General features: G+C 40.1%; 1 protein-coding gene across 1 annotated transcript; it reads left to right on the forward strand.

Annotated features, from left to right (window-relative positions):
• The first annotated feature begins 5,446 nt into the window (after nt 1-5,446).
• On the forward strand, nt 5,447-8,428 carry LOC148038880 (sugar transport protein MST4-like). The gene is made up of 4 exons (XM_087674770.1): nt 5,447-5,741; nt 5,937-6,256; nt 6,590-7,237; nt 7,458-8,428. The coding sequence occupies exons 1-4, from the start codon at nt 5,618-5,620 to the stop codon at nt 7,923-7,925; spliced, it is 1,560 nt and encodes a 519-aa protein (XP_087530896.1). The 5' UTR covers nt 5,447-5,617; the 3' UTR covers nt 7,926-8,428.
• Nucleotides 8,429-18,007: the final 9,579 nt, after the last annotated feature.

Consider the following 18,007-nt stretch of genomic DNA (forward strand, 5'->3'; position numbering starts at 1 on the left):
GATGGCATGTATTCAAATTACCTAAAAGCAATTATCATTTTTGATGGATACGCACCTTATCATTAAAGGCATGGCACTAATATTTATTTAGGCACGCTTATTTATTGAAGCGATTGATAAATATTTATTATTTTGTATACGCATGGGTGCTTAGTTTAAATATTTCATTATTGGACATTGTATTTGGGCACATCCTGATTTTGGGAATACACAACCGCTTTATTTTTTATTTGGATAAAAGAAAATACAAAAGCCAAAGCATGTTAATTGTAAAATTGGACTATTTTTGAGCTTAGAGATTAATAAATTTATAAATACATGCCTTGTGGAGCGCTCACACAAGGCATGGGGGGAGATTGTACCCAATTTGTCTTTTTGCTTCATATCGTGCAAACTCTCTTCTTGCTTTTATGAAGTTTATTTAGAGTTCTTTGTTCTTGGGGACCTTTTGCCGTTCACTACACGTGCATACAACATTCGATTTGCGCACGAGTGATATCAAAGAGAAGCTGAGATCAAGGGCTAGCAATCGCTTACCATCTCGCGCAAAGGAGAAGCTCCTGGAATGAATGGGCTCTACAAATTGTCTCGCGACAAATCATCAATACCAGCGTGTTCCTAGCGGTGAAGAACCCCCTACTGTGCTGTCACGTCGTGAAGAACCACTTCTAGGCAGCGGAGGACCACTTTCCAAATTCCTTTGCAAGTCATTTTCTTCTCAAAGAAACAGATAAGAAAGTTTCATTAAGTTTTAGCTTACAAGCTTAATAAAGCTTAACAAAGGCTTAAGCTTCAACAATTTGCCATTTTATTCTTCAATGACTAGCATTTATTGTTCATCGACTAGCATTTATGGCCTCCCCATGCCAAACTTGGGTATTTATTGCTATTTATTGCCAACCCCCCCACTTAGCAAACACACACTCTTCAGTCTTCAGTCTTCCCTTTACAAGTGTATACTCCAACACTCTGACTCTTTGTGCTTGGTGCCATCATCATTAGCCTGATTTGGTATCCTCACTAACGCTTTTGGCTACATGCAAGGACTAATCAATCCATCCTCATTGTATCAACATTCTTCTTTAGTTAGTGCAATATTCTTTCTTCATTTTTTGCTTCCTCTCTTTCTCTCTTTTTGCTTCTCTCTATGTTTGTGTTTCTCTTCCATTGCACACTCTCATAGTATACTCGTGAGACTAGTAGGCATAAGAGGCATAAAACTTCTCACTAAAAAGTTTGTTGTCCATACTTTTATAGTAGTGATGAATACCTTGTCAAAATTCAACTAAGCAAGCTCAAAACACCTCAAGAAGCACTTCAATACATCCTCCAAGCATTCCAACACCATATTAGAGAATTTGGAAATCTCCCAAGTCCCACTTTCAAATAAGGGGTAAATATTTGGCCATGTGGCTAAATCTTCACCCATGCTTCAAAGTGGGACTTGAAAAGACAACCTATATAGTAATTAGGGTAGACTCAACTTTCAAGTAAGGGGACAAGATTTGATCATGTCACCAATTATTAACTATATTGGGAATTCCCAAACTATATGAGAAATCATAAATTCCCTAACATAATGTTTTTTGGCAATAAAACATGAGCATATGAGTATCAATAGAAGCATAAATAAGCTCCAACCACTAAAGGAAAATTATCCCAAACTTGTAACAAGAAGTTTTCTATATATAACAACAATGAAAAAGGTTGGGGAGCTCCAAAATGATGCCCAATAGCAAGTGCGAATGTTAGGGAAAGTTGCTAATGAATGCCCAGTGCTGGAGAACTCAAACAAGAGTTGTAGAAGACTACATATAGCTAGGGATAAAGGGTTGAAAACCTAGCGCAAATCACGTTGATGTTATTGATGACTTTCCTACTTCTAATGGTTGCTTATTGAGCCTCAAGCAAGGCTCAATGATGCCCCTAGAACCCCTGGAACAAGCTTTGATTGGTGGGAACAATCGAGGAGAAGGAAATGATCAATGTGTACCTTGAGAGGAAGGAGCAATGGTTACAATGAAAGCTTAAGCTAAAGCTTTGAATTAAGGATAAAGTAAATGAAGACGAGACTCCTCGAATGCCTACTCTAATATTAGTTGAAAGGTGAGTGGAAGGTGGAAGCACTAGCGGAAGCAAGTAGAGTGCAAAAGCCATGGAGGTTCAAGTAAGAAGAAGAGAGATCAATGTGTGGAAACTCCAATAGTCACAATGTGTGACTTGCCTTCCCTTATTCTATTTGTCACCAAAATAATAAAGAATAAAGTGATAGTGATGGGTGTCCACTACTTGTAGAGTGTACATGTATGTAGGTTTGTATACAATATGTAGGCAACTAGGCACATATGGCCTTTAACCCCCAACAAGTGTAAAGTCAAGTAGCTCCTTGCTAAGCTCAGGTAGATTATGAGTCAAGGGAATATACATAATGGGATGTGCTTTGAGATTGCCTCAATTTTGTTATTTACATGCTTTGACAGGCATTGTAACAACCATTTATAACTTACATGCTTTGATATTATCTCAATTTATATACTTTGATATTGCTTCAATATCATATGCTTTGTTTTTAGTTATATACAAGTTAGTTGCGTTGCAATTGTATACTTTGTACTTCAATTGTTTGGAGTTAATTGTGCATTTTGCATATAATTATATATAAGATAGTTGCATTGCAACCATGTACTACCAAAGTAAATTCAAATAATTTTAACTTAATATTCTATTTTTAAAAGCTTATTAATCCCATATGAGGCCATTAAGCTATATTATATACTTAAATAGCCATTTGTAATTTGTTTTTTAAAAAGTATTTACATTTATATTCACAATCCCTTGGTTATAGAGACTGCTCATACACGGTATGAGAAATGCAATCTTCTACATTTTTATATTCTTTCATACGAAAAATTCTTTCATACAAAATAATATTTTATACGAAAGAATGTTTGAATAAAAATAATATTTTGTTCAAAATAAATTCTTCACTAACCATCTTCTTAATCGAATATAGGAATCGCCATATTTACTAATGTGTCCCCATATTATATTCTATATTTTAAAGGGCCATTGTATAATAGTCCCTTATTTTTTGAATTATAGGAATCCCCTAATCGTATTAATGCAATGTAGTTTGTGCTTACAAATTACTTTTGTGCCACATGCTATGCTTACATGTGCCTTTTGTGTAGGGTACTCCATGTTGTAGCCCTACATTGATACCCCTTTATGTGATACCATGAATGTTAGAGATAGTCAAAAAAGAAATCTAATGTTTAAGGAACAACTAGATTTCTTTATGCCCTTCCAGTGGATGCTTCTTCTTCAGTGCAACATACATTCTTCTTAAAAACCTTAGAAACCTATTATGATTGACAAAACAATACAAATGCCTTACACTTCCAAAAAGAAGGTGCACTTATAGTTTGACATCCCCTTGAAATCCATGGAGGACTTTATCAAGCATATCTTTCTAAATTTGATGCCAAGTATTGCAACACTTCTCTTTCAACTACACAAGCAAATAGCCAAGGTTAGGCTAGAATTCAAATGATTGGATATCTACAACTTTTGGCATATACTTATTGAAAATCTTAACTTATCCTTCATGGTAGATAAGGACTAGGCGCTCCGCGCCTAGACTCGCCCCGACTTGAAGCGTCGGGGCTGGTGCGATTTTTGCCGGGGGGGGCGGGTGCTGGACAGCACCCACCCCCGCGTTCTCTTTTTTTTTGTGGGGGAGGTGGGGGGACTGCCACGTGGCACCCGCCCCCCACCTCTCCTTAACTAATAGTATAGATGATATAGGAAACTTCCTCCACATTAATTGCTTACAAAGAAAAGGTGCATATGCTACTTACATTAGCTTTTATTAAGATTAGGGGGGATCCAAGTTCCAACCTTGGTTTGTTTTTCACTTGGGAGTAAGACCATTGATTGCCTTTAGAAAAGACAATCTAGTTGTTCATGGAATGGGGCCCACATGGTGGCAATTTAATTTAATGCATCCTCATTGTGTGGAATTGAATATGCTTTAAGGGTTTTCTATTCTTGCGAATTTAATTGTTTGACTTTGTATGCACACAAAATACAATGGTTTGAAGACTTTGATTCTTAGAATATAAGATGTGTCAATGTAAGATGAGTGGCCCTAGCTAACTTAGAGGATTTTAATACTAGCAATGTTGAATTGTTGCTTACACACCTCTCTACATGCAAAACCATTGAGCCATTACTTTCGTTTTTTAAATAGAGTGCTTTGTTTTTATAGGTTAGTCATTGGGGATGCACATATACATGTTAATATATCGTGCACACACACACACACACACACACACACACACACACACACACACACACACACACACACACACACACACACACACACACATGCATGTATGCATATATAAGTTCAATTTTTTTTTGGACCTTCCACTTCAGTCATCATGAGCAAATATAAAATTTGGCACAGAGATGAGGATGAAGAAAGAAGATATGATGTGAAACTACCAATGCCACATTGCCATGCAATTTGAGCTTGCATTGTTGTAATTTTGAAGGTATCCCTCAAACAGGAGTGATACTAAGTTGACTCAAGTTCACCTTTGAGGTAGTTGGAGTTTAGATTAATGTTGTTGTGTTGCTTGTGCTAGCTAATTTTACTTGGATGATGGCCATTGTTAGTATATACAAATTAAAATCTAAAGGCTTAATTATAGCATAACTAGTACTCCCATGATGGTCCTTAGTCTATTGATTAACATTAAATGAATAAATATATATTAATAACTAGCACTCCCATGATTGGCTAAGCATCATCACATGTTAAAAGCATAATATGGAGGAAGTGACTTGTTGTTGAACTTAATAGCGATGAAAATCCTATGTGTAAGGGGGGTTAATTGGCACTATTTTATTGCAAATATTTTGGAAAATTTATACATTGAAGAGAGCTTGCCATGCTGTTGCCATGTGGCACTCCCAAAGAATTTGCTATTTGTAAACAATAAAGGTTAAGATAATAAAGACTAGGCGCTCCACGCTTAGGGGCGCGATTTTTGCGGGCGGGGGCGGGTGCTGGACGCGTGGCACCTGCCTCCGCATTCTCTTTTTTTTCTTGTGGGGGAGGTGGGGGCTGCCACGTGGCACCCGCCCCCCACCTCTTGTTAACTAATAGTATAGACTAAGATTAAAGACAAATGTAAAGCATGCACTATCAACATACACAAGACCTTTTAGATAACTTCCCACTAAAATTCCCACATTGTGAATTATGATATTTTGAGTAGGAGCTCATGATGTTGCACACTATAGGGGAAAAACACGGGAAAGGAGACCCTTTTTCCCACGTGGTAAAACGTCAAAAATTTATTGGGATATCTGCTTGAGATCAAAGCGGCTCACATCATTTGACCCATTCAATGCTATACATATGTATGTATGAGGTTGAAAGGTTTACATATTGCAGAAATGGATGGTCGTGCACGAGCAGGTTTCGGTTTTAGTGTCAACGTGAATCAGCCGGACTTTTGACTAATTAAACGACCAATCAAACATGGGCAATGGCACCCCCACTAACTGCGAGGACTGTCAAGCCTACGCTTAGCAAGCAGGCTTCATGGCTTCCTCCCCCATCGCAGATCTTGCTGCTCCCTCAGCCCAGCTCACTCCCAATGTCTTACTCTCAGTCATCATGGCGGCCAGTGGCGGTATCATGTATGGTTATGATTTGGTGGTTGCAGGTATGGGCTCAAACTCAGTAACCCGTTTTACCATTTCATGATGACGATGATGGATAATGGTAGTGATGTGATAATGGATGATGCCACATTTGATCTGGTATCCGCTCATATTGGTATTGATACAATTATGAGGCATTAGACTGTTTCATCAGTCCTGATGGATGCTACGGATATTTCACAAAAAACCAATTGCAGGTGGCATTTCTGTGATGGATGATTTTCTGGCTAAGTTCTACCCTAATGTGCTGGTTCACAAGAAGGACACCCATCAGGACAACTACTGCAAGTACAACAATGATGTGTTTCAGCTTTACTCCTCCTGTCTGTACCTGGCCGCGCTCCCCACAACCTTCCTGGCATCCTCCCTCACCCGGCGGTTCGGGTGCAAGCCCACCATGCTGGCAGCTGGCCTGCTTTTCATTGCCGGCACCGCAATCGGTACAGCCGCCCAGAACCTCAGCATGCTGTTATGTGGCAGAATCTTGTTGGGTGGTGGCCTAGGCTTCTCTAACCAGGTGCGTTGTTTGAACTTCTCTGAGGCAATCCTCGTTTTTCAAGAGTGACCCTACAATATCTTTTGAAAGGGAAAATCTGAACATTCTTTTCACTGCACTAACTTAAGAAGGATTCTGCAGTCTTCAATACCAAGGTTGCTCAGAGTCTGAATGGCTGTTTTTGGCCCTTTTCGTGCATATTGTCAGATTTTTGCCTGTGCCAAACACTTTACCCTCATACAACCATTTGCTGGGCATATCTTTTTACATTGACAGTCTAGTAGAATTGAAGTTGGTAACTGATGACAGAGGCTCCCAGTTATGGAAACTCAAGGTTGATGTCTTTGTGTTCAGGCTGTCAATCTCTACTTGGCTGAAATTGCACCACCCCGAATAAGAGGACGATTGCACTTCGTCTTTGGGCTTTATATTGCTTCTGGCATTCTCTTTGGAAATGTGGTGAACTACTTTGCAGCAAAGATACATCCATGGGGATGGCGGCTCTCTCTGGGCTTCGCAGGTGTCCCATCTGTTCTATTTGCTGTATTCAGCCTACTTTTGGTTGAGAGCCCAAGCAATTTGATACAAAGGGGTAATTATGAAGAAGCCAAAGAGGTTCTGGCTAAGATCAGATCAGGCCCCAAGGGCATCATTAATGCTGAATTTGAAGACTTGGTAGCAGCAGCTGCAAGCTCCAGGAATACAGATGTGGTGGCATGTTGCAGTTCCTTCAAATGTCTGTTGAAGAGGAGGAACATCCCACAACTTGTGCTGGGGATTGGATTTCCATTCTTTCAGCAACTGGCCGGCAATGATGCCATACTGTTCTATGGTGTCTTCCTGTTCAAGACTGCAGGTTTTGGTGACTTGGCAGCCCTGTACTCTGCTGTTATTGTAGGAGCAGCACTCTTAGTGTCTACAATTGCGGCAATATTTAGTGTAGACAGGTTCGGGCGAAGAAAGCTCCTATTTGCTGGTGCAGCCCTCATGATATCGGCTATGGTAATCTCTCTCTCTCTCTCTCTCTCTCTCTCTGCACCTTGAAGAACTTTGATGTGCGTTTCTTTGTCCCATTGACGCCGCGTTAGAGGCGTCCAAAAGGACGTTAATAAGCAAGCTTCCTTTCTTTCCTTCTCTTTCTGTAGGAGCACTACCCACAATGCACATTTGTCCTCTCAATTGTTTTTGCTTTGCAGCTAACCATATATATGCGTGTACACAGGTGGTCATAGCCTCCATCTTTGCAACAGGCTTACCTGGAAGCAGACAGAAGCTGCCAAGGGCGGAAGCCATAGTAGAGGTGGTGATGGTCTGTGTGTTCTGTTTTGGATTTGCTGGCTCAGTAGGGGTCCTAGCATGGGTGATTCCTAGCGAAATCTTCTCGCACGAGGTACGGACAGAAGGCCTGAGTGTGACAGTGGCTGTGAACATGCTGGTAAAGTTTGTGATAGCGCAGACCTTCCTGTCCATGCTCTGTGCATTCAAGTATGGCATCTTCTTGTTCTTTGGTGGCTGGCTGGTGCTGATGGTGGTGTTTGTGGCCCTCCTGATGCCCGAGACAAAGGGCGTGCCCATTGAAGCTATGGGAGAGCTCTGGGCAACACATTGGCTTTGGAGGAGGGTAGTGCCTCCACTTGAATTACCACCTGTGTATAACACGGGTAAAAGTTCACTAGGCCACATCCCTTGAAGATGCAATAATAGTGTATAACAAGGGTAAAAGTAGAAAGGCCTAAAACAATAGTGCTTGTTACTGCATGAGAGTTGGCATGTAATATGCAACTGATATATTATCCATGGTTATTATCCATATTGTAACAGACAAAATTTGTGAAAATTATTAGGCAACCTACTCACGACAATGGAGCTAGAATGCTCTCACATCGGCACAAACACTTGTTGTGGGCACAAACTTCGCAACATATTTTCATGCTTACAAGAGAGTTGGATGTTAGGATATCTAGTTGATTTGGATTTGAGGCTTAGAATTTGTTGATGACTATTGACTTAAGTACAATCTATAGAACATTCACCAAATCTCCTTGTGAACACAAAGAAGATCAATTACTAATCGACCCTTGAATCCATATACTAAAAATTTTCCCAACATATCAAAAGTAGAATAGCAAAAAAGGAGTGAAAGCAAAGGTTCAGTACGCTCATTAAACGTATTTATTATTTTAGATAAATTCTCTCGTGCTGCGGTACTCCTCTCTCTACATGTGGCAGTGTCCTTCATGCAGGGCTCCGTATGGGACCTTGCATGCTCAGTGTGTGTAGTGCAGGATGGCTGGGGAAGCCAGATGAGCAGATGGCTGATGAAGACCCAGAGACAAGCGACTCTATGCAAATAGAGAAAGGTAGTAGGAATATCCTCAAACGCAAATGTGGGAGATGATACCAATAGTCTCAGCATGAGCACGGAAGCGTGGCCGCAGCAGAGTGAGCCATCGGTGGAGGGGCAACAGATCTCAACCGGAGCTTCTCAAGGTTAGATCTCTATCAGCATGCAGGAAGACGCCGTCTTTGCTTGGAGGCCAACCCACAAGCGGTGTCGGAGATCTTGGCAAGTCACCTACAACATAACATGGGATGCAGGAAAGATGGGCGAGCCTGGAAGATCACGCTCGATATGCTAACAAGGTTTACGCAAATGTTCTTAAGTTTAATGCCAGGCTAATAGTGGTTGCATGGTCTAATACCATGCTCAAGGCGGAGGGCACAGTGGATCAGACATATTATGAAGGTAGGGGCTTTCTGGAAGTGCTTTTTGATAAGCGTGAGGCAGCCCATAAACTTCAGAATCAGGGAGACTTGTACTTTTGGTGTCTTGACCTGGTTTATGTTACCCAATGGTGGCTGGTGGAGATGGGTCGAGATCGACTCAAGAAAGATTGTCCTGCGTGGGTGGAGATTCTGGATCTTCCTACATATTTATGGAACCTGCTTTTGGATATAATTGCAAATGGGCTGGCTAGGCTCCTCTAAATACCGCCATTGGCCCATCCTTTCTGTAATAGAATCTGCCTTCTATGGGACACAGAGTAGCAAAAGCTAAACTATGGCTGGTTACACACCGGGCTATGGATGGATAGGTGGAAAAAGAGGCATCCGCTGCCCTGCGTGTCAAAAGGTCATTGGGCCCGATTTTTGCGGTTGGCATACACTTTTGGGCGGAGGATCTCCCTCGTCTCGAAATTCGGACGCGTCGAATGTACAAGACGACAACACCTTTTTTCAAAAAGAGCGCTATGGGATTGTTAAGAATTGAACCCTCACCAATCTCCTCACACCTCACATTCATTACCAATGGGCCAACCCCCTTTTGATGAGATACATGGGCATGGTTTAGTGTGTAAGGAAAGCAATGGACAACTTGCACCTCCTGTCCGTCTATAGCCCGGTGTGTAACCGGCCTATATTGATAGTAGTGTTCATTGTGTGGGGGAGCTTCAACTTAAGCTTAGTTGGAGCAAGTTCACGGGGTCTTGTTACTAGTGTGGTCAACGGGGTCGTTACCTTAAGAAGATAGAGCAGATCCTGCAAGTGGTAAAGCCAAGAATTGGGCCTCTGTGGCTAAGTAGAGCAGCAGTAAAGGTTTGCAAAAGGAGAGTACTAATAGTGAGAACGATGGCGAATGGCAACTGGTTCACAACAGGAAGATAAAATCTAATACAGGGAAGCAAAATATAGAGGTGTTGGATAGCACTTGGGTCACACCACCACAGATAAAAAACTTATGGTCTAAAGCCATGATACTGTGGGAGAGTCGGGGTTGAGCAAGTGCTTTTACCAACATCATCAAAGTTCCTGTGGAACATTTGGAATGAGAGTACCCAAGCATGGATACAAAAAATTCATATGGCCTCAAATCCTTGTGGCATCAGGTGGGAACATAACAGCCAAAAATGTCTGAAACGTTTAGAAATGAAATGTCAGAAACGTGTTTCGTAAGTTTCTTTCAAACGGGGGTAAAAAAAGAAATGCGGGTTTTTTTATATAGGGATTTTTAATAGTTTTGATTAGGGAAAGAGGTTCTAAACCTCTATAGAACTCTCTCTTAAACAAAGAATGGCTAATTGAGCTCGAGTGATAATAGAGTCAATTGAGAATAATACATTATACATTACATATCCATGATCCATTATTGACTTGTCACTTATGTTAAAGTTAGTCTTTGGACAAACTATACTCTGGTTTAGAACTCAAACATTATGATTCATACATATCATACAAAGAAAATTGAAATTAACATGTAAATAGCTTATCTATAATATGGACTGAGTCAAGTTGCAACATCATGATTCTCATTTCAAAACAAACAGACAAAATGTCAAAATCAAGAATGAATCGTAATATATCATAAATAACTCATAAATGAGACTAAAGTCATATAATATTCAAATCTCAAGACAAGATTAGATACTAGATTGGCAAAGTTCGATAACTAAACAAAATCACAAAAAAATCTCTCTCATCCAAAATCTTAAGCCCTGATGAGTCATTACATATCGTCATCATCATGTTTAACATTGCCCATTAGTTTTTGTTAAAAAAACCATGTTTTGAGTTCCAAAAAAAAAAAAAAAACCCACGTTTTTTACTCTCAGAAATGTTTCGTGCTTTAAGAAATGTTTCATAAGTTTCAAATTCAAAGAAATGCATTTCTTAGTTGCTATGGGTGGGAAGATCCCAATTGGTTTATAGCCGACACAATTACTGGGCAAAGTATTCTGAGATATTCTGTAAATGCATGGCTTAGTGATCAAGCAAATTGGGAGAAGGGGGACAAAGGCTTTGATAGAGAGCAGCAAATTCAGACTCCTGATGATCATCTAGGGCAATCTTAAATTGTTGTGCTTCCATGTCAAGCTTAAGTTGCGCTGCTAAGAGGGGGACTTTTTTGGACAAAACCCGAATGTGGTTCTGATTCAAGAACATAAGCTGCATACTAGAAGTGGGGTGGTCTGTTCCCATGGAGATTACACTTGCTTCTTTGGAGGAGCAATGGAAGGAGAATTTGGTTGTGCAATCTTGGCGAAAACTAAAATGTCCCCTCTACTAAAATACAACTCTCCTAGTAGTAGAGTATTGGTGGTGATCATGCCATTGAATAATATGGGCCAATTTTGCAAAGGAGAAAAGTATATTGTGGCATGAGATATCAAATCTCAAAGCCAGTAAATGTTTGATAGTTGGGGATTTTAATATGGTGCTAAATGAAGTTGATACCTCATTGCAACTGGTTAAAATTCATGAGGAGGTGAAACCATGGGGATACTTAGTAGATAAAATGGGCATGGTGGATTTGGGTGATATACTATATGAGGATGGTGGATTACAAACCTAAAAACTCTCTCAATTTTCCTCACTACTAGGTTAGATTAGATCGATGGTATGCCTCTTTGGGGGGCAAGTGGCTTCCCCAAATGGTGGACTTGAAAATTGATCATAACACTGTCTTATCGAATCATCTCCCAATCCTACTAAATCTTAGACATCTTGAATTGTAGCAATTCCAAGGATAACATAAATGGATGGTGGCTAACTATAGATATTATATGCAAATCCCTTTAATTATTGAGGGAGCGATTAATGTAATCTAGGAGGATATAATGGGGGCCAATCTCGATCCTTGGAGCAGTTTATCAATATTGTCTAGCAGTGCATATGTCTACAATGCATTTTTGAGAAGGAGAGATCGGAATTAAGATGGGTATAAGATACTATTTCCACTTATGTTAGGGTCGCTAGCCTTAGGTGGCTCAATGATTTTGAGGCCAAGGAACTCAAGTAGGCTTGAATGATTCGATATGTTGCTCTAGTACATGAGATGGAGAAGATTGATCTCTTATATAGTAAAAGGCTAGTAGGAGACGTGCATTGTAGCTCAACAGAATTGATGAAGTCTCTTAAGAAATGCAAAGCTAAAAAATGCATAGTAGCCTTGCAATATGATGGTGGTACTTGGGAACTGAATCAACAGAGCATTGCAATATTTTGTACGAAGCATTTTCGAATTCTCTACCAACCCTATCTTGCCATAGATGGGGAGGCACATGAAAGAATCCTTATCCTTGTCAATAGGGTAATCACAGATGAAGACAATGTCTTATTGACCCAGAAGTTTTTGCTATTGGGACAAGCTCAAAAATGTTGTGAGACAGATCTCATAAATCTTGATTGGAAAAAAGGGAGACTTTCAAAAACATGGGCGAGAAGCATCATGACCTTAGTGCTAAAGCAAACAATGTGCACTTAGTTGAATCAATAGCATCCCATTTCACTAATGTGAGTCATCTACAAAGACTTCATGAAGGCCTTGGCTTATAGGATGGAAACCATTATGCAGAAATGCATAAATGTGCACGAGTATGCGTTTATCAAAGGTAGTAACCTTCTGGATAATGTACTCAATGCTTTAATGGCTTTTGAATGGGCTTCCATCTTAGGTCAAAAAAGTATCCTTTTGCAGTTAGATCTTGAAAGGCCTTTGATAGGGTAAGTTGGAAGTATTTGAGGTAGATTATGTTATGGATCACTACAATATATATACCCAATATGGATATTTAAAACGACATAATTATTCATGGAACCCCATCATTGCTATTCGTTTCACTATTAGCGACGCGATAGATCCGTTGCTATATGTGTTGCTAATGAGAATTAGTGATGCAAATAGGGAGGCAAATAGCGACAATTATAGAGTAAATTTTTGATGCAAATAGCAAAGGTTACATAGGAAAAAAGAAAAGTGGCACGGTATGTAGCCCCGCCACTTTTCTACCTATATACATTGAATATTCTTACATAATTCATTTACCAATGTGTTGGGAATAAAGGGCCACCATACCCGCACCCACAATGGTTGTGAATGTACCCTTCGGGGTTGTACCATATTCATATACCTATTTGAAAAAACCTAAGTGATACTATCATTGTCCCCACATATTGTGCGTGCTTCTCTCTCACTCAACCTGCATCTCCATTAACATTGAAAACTCTCTGTGGATATGTGCACTTCAAAATGGTATTAGAGCTGGACTAGAAGTTTCATTTTTCCTTGGCTTCATTGTCCCCACATATTGTGCGTGCTTCTCTCTCACTCAACCTGCATCTCCATTAACATTGAAAACTCTCTGTGGATATGTGCACTTCAAAATGGTATTAGAGCTGGACTAGAAGTTTCATTTTTCCTTGGCTTTGTGGGTGCTTTTGTAGGACTTCTTGAGCTTGTGATGAGCTTAAGACAATGAGTTTTCAACTCAATCCACAGGTTAGTTCCACCTCAGTTTGCACATGAAGACTTACATGGCTTGCTCTAGACTTGGTCTAGGCTTATCCTAGCCTTCTTGTAGCCTTGATTGAGGCTTACATAGCATTACTTGTTGTTGCCCAAAACCCAGGAACAACAGATGCAAATTCACATCAGCTGTCCAGATCTTCTCTCTAACATTTTAGTCCTCTCTTGCTTCTATTTTAGCTCCATGGTAGCTTATCGTTCTTGGTTACACCCTTGGTAAGTGGTAATGAACCTTGGCAGCAACTATTGATACTTGACATTGAGATTGATTGTCATATTTTCAATTCAGGATTGTGAAGTATAGTCTATGACTGTGTAAAACTGGGCAGTCCCTTGTCTTGGTGGCTCATGCTCCTTGGTTATACTCATTTGATTCCCAAATGGCTATGATTGGTGTTGGATACTTTAGGGATGTTATACTCATGCTATGAGATGTCTCTGGGTTGATTCAAGTACTTCAATTTTTTACTTTTGACAGAGATATATGTGCTGTAAAATCAATAGAAGTTTGTATGAACTGAAATAGGCACCTTGAGAATGGTATCATAAGTTTAATACATTCATGCAGTCTCAAGGTTTTAGTAGGAGCCAAGTCGATCACTGCTTATATACCAAGAAGGCATCGGATGGCATCTTGATTATCTTGGTTTTATATGTGTATGACATGGTGATTGCAAGAAGGGATGTTCATGCTTTGGATATCCTGAAGGAAGTATATATAGTAGTTTTGACATGAAGGATCTCGGTAAGGCTAATCATTTTCCAGAGATGTGGATATTCAGTGACAGATCAAAGGGGCTTTTCTATTTGTGATGATAGGAGTATATATCCAAGATTTTGCAGTGTTTCAATATGGAGGGGGAGAAAGTGATTGGGATTCCATTGCCTCCATATGCGAAACTCGGTGTAGTGGAAAACCCTACATTTGATTATGAAAATGCTAAAATAATTAAGATTTCATATGCTTTACTATTGGTAGCTTGATGTATGCTATGGTTACTACATATCATGACATAGCATTTGTAGTAAGAGTGGTTAGCAGGTACATAGCACAGCTTGGTATAAGAAGCATTGGGAAGTAGTAGTAAAGGGTATCAAGTGATACCTTAAGGGCACAAAGGATTTGTGTATCTACTGTGGAAAGCAGAAGGCATTTATAATTGGCTTTACGGATGCAGACTATGCTGGTCATTTAAACTGCAGGAAGTCTATTTCAAGGTATATATTCACCTTCATAAGAGGATCAGTCTCTTGGATATCCAAGTTGCAAAAGTGTGTTGCATTGTCTACTAACAGAGGTAGAGCACATGGATGCCATCATTGAGGTATGAAAAGGGGCTTTATGGCCTTCACGTTTGATTGGAGAGCTTGGCATTATAGAGGTTCCTCTCCTCCACTGTGATAGTTAGAGAGTTTCATGTCCTCCGTTGTGATAGTCAGAGCGCTATCATGTTACTCAATGAGCTTTTTCATCACTTGCTTAGGATTGAGAAGAAGAGTTTCACTTCAAGCTTTCATGGCAGTCGATGTAGAGGTATTCTCCTTTTAGGTGGTAGTCAATGATGGGAAAATCTTTGGGATAGTAGTATCCATCTCCTTTAGGAGGGTATTTGTTGTAGAGCTATTGTTCTTTAGGGTAGTCTTCTTGGTAGTAGTCTTCAAGGTAGTAGTTGGGGTAGTAGCAATTGGCTCCTTCTTGTTGGGGATGAGAACTCTTTTTTGGGATGAGCTCATCCTCTCCCTTTTCTTCATCATCTTCATTTGGTTAGAACTCTTTTTCTTTTTTCAGCCATGTTTTCTTTTCCTGGATTCTTAGTTCTTCTTTGGTCAGTTTCACTCCATTCTGTAGCTCTTGGACTCTTTTGGCTCTCAACTGCTTCAATTATGGTTCGGCACGCTCTTTGGCTTCTTTAGATCTAGAGGCAGTCTCCTAGTTTCACCTCAGTATGATTTCTTCTTACAGCTCCCTATTGAGGACTTAGTCTATCTTCACTTGCCATAGCTTGGCTCTCTCTCTCTCTCTCTCTCTCTCTCTCTCTCTCTCTCTCTCTCTCTCTCTCTCTCTCTCTCTCTCTCTCTCTCTCTCTCTCTCTCTCTCTCTCTCTCTCTCTCTCTCTCTTTTCGTCTTTGTTTTTCCTCCTTTTATTTTACCTCTTCCTATCTCCTTCCCTTCCTCTATTTCACCCTTTTTCTTCCTCTTCTTTATCACTATTCCTCTTTCTATGCATCTCTTTGTAAACAAAAAAAAGAGAGGCAAAGAAAAGAGAAAATCAAAGAGAGAAGAAAGAATACATTTACCTCAAAGCTTGAATAAGAATCTTTTCACGCTTCTCTCCTCCTCCTTCTTCTTCTCTTTCATTGGTTCCCTTCTTCTACTTTGCACTTCTCTCTCTCTCTCTCTCTCTATTTTCCTATTTTTATCTTTCCCTCTCTTTATTTCTCTCTCTTCCTCCCTCTCCCTATCTTTATTTCTCTCCCTCTTTCCCTTCTTCCCTCCCTCCCTCTATGAGTGTATCCCTCTATATCTCTCCCTCTCTCTATTTTCCCTTCTTCTCTCTATTTTTCTCTCTCCTCCCTCCCTCCCTCTTCCTATCTTTATTTCTCTCCCTCCCTCCCTCCCTCCCTCCCTCTATTCCTCCTCTTCTCTTTTTTCCTTTCCTCTCTCTATTTTTCTCTCCATCTATTTTTATCTCTCCCTCCCTCTCCCTCTCTCTCATCTTTATTTCTCTCCCTCTCTCTTTCTATCCTTCTCTCTCTCTCTCTCTCTCTCTCTCTCTCTCTCTCTCTCTATTTTTCTTTCTTTCCTTCATTTTTCTCTCTTCCTCTCTTTCCCTCTCTTTCCCTCGTCTCTCTCTTTTTTCCTTTCCTCTCTCTATTTTTCTCTTCATCCATCTATTTCTCTCTCCCTTGTTTTCTCTCTATACCTCTTCATTAACAAAAAGAAAGAAGTGAAGAAAAGAGAAAAACAAAGAGACAAGAGAGAATCCACTTACCTCAGAGCTTGAAGAAGAATCCCTTTGCATTTCCCTCCTTGTTCTTCTTCTCCTGCACGAGTTTCCTCCTCCTTTACACCTGTCTTCTCCCCCTTCATGGATGGCGGTGGAAGTGTCTCTCTCTCTCTCTTTCTCTCTCTCTCTCTTGCTTTGAGCTCTCTCCCCCTCTTTGTCTCTCTTGCTCTCGCTTGTTTACAAACATGTAAAATTCCATGCTTAAGTTTCAACGTCTTTTCTCCCAGAACACCCTTGCTATTAGCATTGCTATTTGTGTTAATAATACACATAACGATGCATATAGTGACATCGCCTAATCACATCGTAAATGATTGTTGCTAGGCTTCCATTTCCTTGTGGTGGATGGGATTTCACCGAAGTATTGCTAACCTCCCATATGTACTCTCAAGGGAGGCAAGATTTTATTTCGATTAATGGGTCTCTTATGGAACCAATTCAAATTGGAAGTTGTGTGAAGTAGGGCTGTCCTTTGAGCCCCTTGTTTTTTTCTTTGACTGCACACCTAGTGTTCTGCTTGATGGACACCATGACACAAGAGAGGATCCTCATGAGGGTAAAATACTAGGGCAAGCAATTGATGGGACAAGGTTTTGCATATGACCTTCTAATGATGCAATGAGCTAGTAAATAAAACTTGGAGAGTGCAATGAATGTTCTAAAATGGTATGAGAAGGTAGTAGGGTTCAGGATCAATATACAAAAATAATGTTGATTGGCTTGATGGAGGACGATTTTCTAAACCTTGGTTGGAGAGGAAAAGTGTCAACAGAGGAGTAATTTTTAGATATCCAAGGTTCCCAATGGGCCTACAAGTAATCAACCAAGGGAAAATGCAATGGATTCTTGATAAAATCAAGAGGAAATTTAAGAACTAGAAATCTATGGCTTGGTCACTCTGGTGAACTTAAGATACTCAAGACCTCTATTTACTTGTCCATCAGACTCTACTTGCCTTTGATACACTATAACAAGACTCTGCAAGAGACTTGGGATGTGTGGAAGAGGGTGGACTATAGCTTATGGATCTAGGAGGGGAGGATGATCTCTTAAGAGCTAAGTTATTTAGTAAATATTAGGAGCAAAAGGCACCCTAGTCTTGTATGATGCTTGGCATATTGCATCAACATAACAAAAATTGTGTCTTAGTTGGGGGCTCATTGTAGAGGACTTCACTTCAACACAAGCCCTATTTCATGTTCAAGCTCAGGGTATTTTACTTTATCTGCTGAGCTCCTAGAAGAAAACACTATCCATGAACATTAAGATATGTAAGAAGGCATAGTCAGTTAAGGGGGACAATGTATATTGGAGCTAGAATATGCACCTGTCTCTAGCCATGCAACTCAAGATAAGAGGTCTCTCTCATCAGGAGAGGGATGTGCAAAGTGGAATACTGGCTATTGGCTTACTCATGATGGGGAGGTTTCAAGGGTGGAGAAAGGATTGAGGAAGTGGAAC

This window comes from Lygodium microphyllum, chromosome 3, assembly GCF_053477565.2.
Source record: "Lygodium microphyllum isolate KBCC chromosome 3, Lygodium_microphyllum_v1.1.10, whole genome shotgun sequence".
NCBI lineage: Eukaryota > Viridiplantae > Streptophyta > Polypodiopsida > Schizaeales > Lygodiaceae > Lygodium > Lygodium microphyllum.

Bases quoted from the DNA above. Each gene is read 5' to 3' on its own strand.
- LOC148038880 (XM_087674770.1), top strand. From the start codon at position 5,618: ATGGCTTCCTCCCCCATCGCAGATCTTGCTGCTCCCTCAGCCCAGCTC. The intron at 5,742-5,936 runs GTATGGGCTCAA...AACCAATTGCAG, and splicing joins TTATGATTTGGTGGTTGCAG to GTGGCATTTCTGTGATGGAT. The intron at 6,257-6,589 runs GTGCGTTGTTTG...CTTTGTGTTCAG, and splicing joins GCCTAGGCTTCTCTAACCAG to GCTGTCAATCTCTACTTGGC.